Genomic DNA, 7,343 nt, shown 5'->3' on the forward strand with positions numbered 1-7,343 from the left:
ATATATATATATATATATAAATAAAATATTCTTATTATTCTTAATACTCCTGATGACCAAAAATGCTATCAATTTGTTCTTATCCTAAATTGCAAATCTGGAGTTTATTCTTATACCTATCGTTATTAAAATCTTGTTACTTAAGATAAGTTTTATTTTTACTTTACTAATATTTTTAACGATAAGAAATATAATCTTTTTGTAGGATCCTAAGGATACTCCACCACCTGTGCGTGTAGAGACTCGAGAAGAACGTTTGGAGCGTAGACGAAGAGAACGTGCAGAGCAAGTTGCATATAAGCTCGAACAAGAAATTGCAGTATGGGATCCAGCTGGTATTTCCAATGTTACAGCAGATCCCTTCAAAACTCTCTTTGTAGCTCGAATCGTAAGTTTATCATTTTTATAATAATGTGCAAGTATATAATTGAGTTGTTACATAGAATATATCTTAATGCCTCTTCTATTGTTTTTATAGAATTATGACACCTCAGAATCCAAACTGAGAAGAGAATTTGAAGTATATGGACCGGTAAAAAAGGTAAATTTTTTTTTAATAAACATTTTTTTAAATAGAGTCTATAATAAAAGCAGTATGAGTTTATTACCAAATTTTCACTTTTTGCAGATTGTGGTAACACATAATACAATTAATGGCAAGCCTAGGGGATATGCTTTCATTGAGTATGAGCATGAAAGAGATATGCACTGTAAGTAGCAACAACTTAGAAAGGTAAAAAAAATGTAAAAAAAAACTCTTATCGCGAAGCTCAATGCGCCCCTTATAGTCTGGAATATCATCTTATTTAGCGTCACTTCCAGCTTGATATTATGGGGGCAGGGCAATAGTTAGGCTACTCATTTTCATTGGTACTTAAACTAAACGGTACCGTTTGGGGAGGGGGGGCCCCCGCCATATGCACACCCATGCAGGAATACCGTTCTGTAAATGCATAAATATGGTAAAAGCGAAACGAACAAACAAAAACAAACGACGTGAACGTTTTATTGGCTATCTTTGATTAATGCAGTTTTTATCTTGTTCTTGGTACAGCGTGGTGGCCGCTGCCGGCAACTAGTGCCGTTCACTATTCCATGCAAAATCCCTGAACCTGCCTGATAAGATAGGTTTGTATGTGTGGTAAGATCCAACATACAACAACGTTTGTTAGCGTCTACTTGCTTATCCTATTTATCGTGTCTGATTTTGTCAAGTAACGCGCGATTTCAATCGGATTTTAATGGGTGTCCGAGATGACGCCTGCAAGATTCTTTACGGAATTTTCCGACCCGGGATTTTGACGTGTGTGTGTATATGTGTGTGCGTGTGTGTGTGTGTATACACATATATATGTACATGTACATGTGTGTATATATACATATATATATATATATATATATATATGTTTACATGTATACACACATATATACATATACATTAGACGACGTTTTTTCTCTTAGAAAGAACATGTCCCATTAAAACTGTTCATGGATTCATGGATCTGTGGATTCTAGGATTCATGATATTATAATCAGCTCACATAGAACATTTACAATTTATAAATTGTACAGAGTAGTACCTACAGATCTAAGAATTGCGTGAAAGTTAGCATTCTACATTGAAATTGATTGGTGGGCCTTTAGGATGAAGGTTCAGGGACATACATTATTCATTTATGAATGAATACAATGAACGTGTAGATCAGAATATTTTGTACAAATATTTCTCATCTCGTAGACACGAATAACAAAATATTTCACAATTGCTACAACTACTGTGTAATTCTGTGGCTTGAAGGTAGAAAAATTAAGATGTTATATGTAAAGAGGCATTTATTTCTACTCTCATGTCGTAGAATGACATTAGTTCTTCTAGTATCACAATGTTAATATCCTAAAATAGGATAAATTTACATCCGATGGTACGTATCGTTACATAAATAATTTTACATGAAACGTGTAATTAGCTTACGCGCTTTTTCTAATCATTTAGTGTAAGATGCATTTTTGGACTTTATTTCTTTATTAGTTTCTATACTATATAAGTAGACTTTTGAAAGTATCAGTTTTTCATGACGGAGTAAAAAATTCCATCCTAATTGCAATATAGGGATTAAATTAATTCTTGAAAAACCACATTGAAAACCATGATCGATAACAGTTAAATATATATAATTATCTTGATTTTTGAATGTGTGAAAATAGTCTTTTGTAGATATAAACACAAAATTTGCATGAAATTAGAGACGGAGAGCATAATATAAAATATGCGATGAAATTATTCGCTTAAATACTATTATAGTTCAAGGATGATTTTTATCCGATATCTACTGGAAAAAAGTGATTTAAGATTTAAAACAAGTCCTTGAACATATCAATTTCGATATAGAATACTAATTTCTTTTATTTGGCATCAGTCTCTTGTTTTATAATGTTACTTGCTACGAAAATGTGATTTCGGGTAACGCATACGTGCAACACTTGCGGATTGTAGAATCGCTGGATCCTAATTTTCTGAATCATCGAAATTGTCGAAACTTGGCCTTCGTTGATTCTAAAATTTTTGGAAAATCCAAGAACTGTAGAATACCGTAGGCTTTGATTTACAAAATTGGACCTTCGGATCTACGATCGTGCAATACGCGACGCGGGAAAAAAATGATCAATGAGCGATATTTTTTTTTCTCTCTCTCTCTCTTTTTCTCTCGAATCTCAAGAAGATATCGAATTAGTGAAGCGAGAATAGGCACATTTGCCTTTAACATTACGCTAAATGTAACCTATTGCTAGATCACTGTAACACATAAGTATATACGAAATGCGCACGGTTTGATCGTAAGTAAAACGAAATAAAAGCGCACCAGGTAAATGCAATGTAAACCTCTTCGGAGATTGAACGAACGAACGAACGAACGTATGAAGACTGGGCATCTTCGCAATGAGTAATCTCCTCGCGAGTCTCTTACGAGTTCATTTCACGATTAAATCATACCTCTAAGCTTTGTGTTAACTTCCGTACGTAAGTAGCCGCGGTAGGTATTTTTTGTATTTGCTATACTTTTTTTTGGATCTTAAAACAAGTAGTTTTAAGCTGCTTTAAATTCCGAAGCATCTCTTGCTTCCGATCGTGCAGTTGCAGCTACGGCTTGTGGATGCATCTTCTCGTTTTACATTGTAAAATGCAATTTAAATTTTATACTTTGAGATTATTACTTATTCTAGGATCTTCGGTCAACATCAAAAAATTCTAAGAAATTACTAATATTTCTTAAAAAGATGGAAATTTTAATATGTTACTCAATACAAACATATGAGGATAAAATTTGTATTATTCTTGATTTAAAGGTCTAATAATTTTCAAATCTATAAGAAAACACTCGATTAATTTTGAACGTCAATATAAACGTTTCGATCTTTTTTTTTTAATTTTGTGAATTTTATGTGATATGAAAATTATCTTTTTTTTTTTTTCATAATTCGCGAAAATACTTTATGCTAATGCCAGATATTAAATATTTCACTTTCATTTTACCTGGTAAAACGACACACGCCGACAAGCGGATGTGCGCGTGATCGGTTGCAGCGCATATTATTACCTCGTTATCCCAACATCGTCTGCAATATTCAATGACAATTATAGACTGATTGATTCTGCTACGACAATTAGCATCGACGATTCAAATGGAGATATTTCCTCACTAGCAAGTACTTCTTCTCGAGCTATCCAGTGAGACAGCGTAATGTCATCACTGACTTAAGATTTGTGAATTTTTTCTAGGGTTTATCGTTCTTTCAAACGAATACTGTTTGCATTCCACTTTATCATGCAACGTTGCAGGTAAATTCAGTCGATTCTCCTCCTTTCTTCTTCTCACGATTCCCTAGTTGAATAGATATCTGGAACATTTCTTTGAGAAAGGATCTGCGGAACCGATAATTCTTTGGATCTTACATCCAATTTGCATATTAAAGCATTCATGTATCTATAAAAACTTTTTAATCCCAGAATTGTCAGGTCTACGATTTACGATCTTTAGAACTCATAGACTCTCGAAATCACGGATATAGATAAGAAATTTTGTAAATCCAGATAGTCCGCTCATCCAAGGCTCATCTGTGTTGAGATTCAATTGGCTAATTGATTTTTTGATTTGTTGAGGTTCCGTTAGATCCGAAAATTATTGGACTACAGGATCTATGGTTCAATACCACAGAAAGTTATTTCTTCGAAACTCTATATGTCTTGGAATGTACATTCGAAGACCTGTGGATTCGAGAATCGGTGGCTTGAAAATATTGTGAGAATCGTGAAATTTGCTTATTAATAAACGATTCTCGAATTCAGTAACGCCCGATTCTAATATCCCACTAATACAATTTAGGATCTTGATATCGGATTTCAGGATCCGCAATCCTAGGAATCATCCTAATGTTAGGTTTCTCGGAGTTCGCCCTTTCCTTGGGATGTAGAGACTTCGTAGATATAATCATTTAGGCGTATGGATTTGCTAGCGAACAGTAATTTCTAATCGGTACATTTTAGCTGCATATAAGCATGCCGATGGTAAGAAAATAGACGGTCGCAGAGTATTAGTCGACGTCGAGCGAGCGAGAACAGTGAAGGGTTGGCTGCCTCGAAGACTCGGCGGTGGCTTAGGTGGTACTCGTAGAGGTGGCCCCGACGTCAACATCAAGCATTCAGGACGGGAAGATAATGAAAGAGAACGGGAGCGATATCGCTTGGAACGTGAGAGAGAAACCTCGGGACGTGGCCTGGATAGAGACAGGTGAGTAGCAAGGAATGAAGTAACAAAGTATCAAAAAATTATATGTATATAAAATTGATTGTTTAATCATTGTTTCAGAGATCGCGACCGTTTGGATAGAGAACGTCGCAGATCACGCGATCGTAAGCGAAGGACCAGGAGCAGATCACGCGAACGCAGACGCAGGCGAAGTCGCGACCGATTGCCGGATCCCGATATCGAAGAAATTGAACGGCCACGCGACAGAAGAGATCGCGATCGCGATCGCGATCGGGATCGTAAAAGACGGCGGTCACGAAGCAACGATCGCGATCGCGATAGGGATCGTAAGCGAGACAAGCGGGACAGGGATCGTGATCGTAGAGACAGAAAGGATCGCGGCGATCGTCAGGACGAGGATACGAAAGAGATACGTATTAAGGAAGAACCGTTGGATGGTAAGTTTGACAAAAAGAAATTTCGACATGTTTTGAAAAGATCGACGAAAGAGTGAATATGCGAATGTTAAATTATCTTTCAGATTATCCAGACTACAGCAATACGTTTGCGACGTCGGGTTCGTATTTTACTGCGGTAAAATACGAAGACGACAACGATCAGGAAGTGGAAGAGAAATACCGGATTCCGGAGGGTCGTCCCGATCCACCTCCATATAACAATTACGATTCCGTACAAGATTATTGATCTCAAACAGTACATGTTTCTCTATCGTATCCCTTTTTCACCATCGCTTTATTTTTATCGTTGCATTGTCTTTATTGCGAGCATAATACTAGCGAATTAGCTCTTTTAAGAGCGAATCAAGTTCGCTCTTCAATTATATAAAGTATTCAGACAACTATTATGAATGTCGCAAAACAATAACACAAGTTCTGTAAAATATTTAATTTCTATAGAATTTCTAAAATATGATAAATAGAAAAGAAATAATTTATATGATTACAATGAAAAATAAGAAGAGAAAAGATACGACATTTAGTAAATTAAATTTTGATATAAAAAGTTGAAAAAAAGTTGGATATATTGCTACATATGTTATGCAATATAAAAACGGCTGATAAATGATGTACAAACATGATCGCTAAAGATGAATGACATTCATTAAATTATTACGAGGAATTTACGAAAATTATATATACATGTAACTATTTATGCCGTTTTGGAATATATTCTCTACTTTTTTTTCTCTCTTATCCTCTTCCTATCATTGATAAGAATATATTTACAATAAAAAATCTATAACATTGTTTTTAATGAATTAAAGAGCAACTAATGAATTGTAGCAGATCATGTGAAACTTCACGATACAAAAAACATGAACTCGTAATTGATTGAGAGTACTACATTATTTAAACAATATAATTTAATAAATAATAAAGACAATGAATATAATTTAAGTATCGGTCATCTAAATACATGTGTATGTAATTGCACGCGCGCGTGCAACACACACACAAATATACATATACCCAAAATTTGACTCATGACTGCTATGTATATTAATATGTCAAGTAAAATAAAATGTGAAATTAACTTGTTACACATATCCTGTTTTTTGTTCTACACATAAAAAATTCCAAATATATTAATTTTCTAATTCAAAAGAGATTTGTCTTCCAAGTGTAATATAGAATGAAGGATAATGTCAGTTCGTGAAATGAAACGTATCTTGATTTTATACATTGCTCTGCAATTCTACCAATCGATTCGTACGTGCTTGATTGCTTGATATGCTAGAACGCCACGCAAGCATCAAACGATTTTGCAAACGAAACAAAAAGTGCGGTCGATTTAACGCGGTTTATTAAACGAATAAAATAGTAATGAAGAAATATAAAAATATTTCTTTTCTATTTTTTTCTCAAATATGATTTCTAATAAAAAGTCATTTATTATACTGTCATCGTTTATTAATTACTAACTAATAATCTTTATATTTGTATTTGTTCTTAATTAGAAATGTACAGTAAACGTTTTTGTTTCATGCGAAATAAGATGATTTTTTTCAGCTCGCTTATTTTTGATACTTTAAATATTTCTAAGATTATTGATTTTCGATATCCAATATTAATATGCTAAATTTAAGAGATTACAATACCTAATTATAAGCGACGACCTTTCATCACTAATTGAAACACCGTTTCTTCAACTAATACCCGTTGCGAGTTCTTTATATTCATTTTCGCGATATTCCTACTAACTGTTCGATATTTATGTACATTAGCAATTGCTTTCCGGAAATTGCAATCTCTCCCCTTCTCCCTTCTCATTCTTACTTCTCCATATACTTGTTGAAACTATGTACACCCTAATCTATCACATCATTTTTTAAAATCAGTGTGAGTACAGTAAATTGCTACTCTCTTCGACTCTGCGATATATGTGAGATGATTTCTTTTGATTATTTTCGATAGGATTGCCATCACATGATTTAGCAAGTCTTTTTTACGAAATGAGTCTACTTATTTGAATTTTTATATCTACGAGGAAGATTTGCAAATTTAAGGAAATTAAGAGTTAAATAATAATAGAATGTCATAAAATAAAAATTTACATCTCAAAAGTAAAAATTAATTT

At 33.9% G+C, this 7,343-nt stretch overlaps 1 protein-coding gene across 1 annotated transcript in view; it reads left to right on the forward strand.

The window, feature by feature from the left end:
* LOC105455243 (U1 small nuclear ribonucleoprotein 70 kDa-like) overlaps nt 1–6,310 on the forward strand; it is a 6,936-nt gene extending 626 nt beyond the window's left edge. Inside the window, 8 exon segments of the mRNA XM_011698425.1 lie at nt 206–388; nt 479–541; nt 629–710; nt 1,055–1,099; nt 1,102–1,128; nt 4,544–4,787; nt 4,866–5,203; nt 5,287–6,310. Coding sequence (XP_011696727.1) covers nt 206–388; nt 479–541; nt 629–710; nt 1,055–1,099; nt 1,102–1,128; nt 4,544–4,787; nt 4,866–5,203; nt 5,287–5,450 — 1,146 coding nt within the window. The 3' untranslated portion in view covers nt 5,451–6,310.
* Nucleotides 6,311–7,343: the final 1,033 nt, after the last annotated feature.

Source organism: Wasmannia auropunctata, unplaced genomic scaffold (assembly GCF_000956235.1).
Source record: "Wasmannia auropunctata unplaced genomic scaffold, wasmannia.A_1.0 LD335903.1, whole genome shotgun sequence".
NCBI classification, from domain to species: domain Eukaryota; kingdom Metazoa; phylum Arthropoda; class Insecta; order Hymenoptera; family Formicidae; genus Wasmannia; species Wasmannia auropunctata.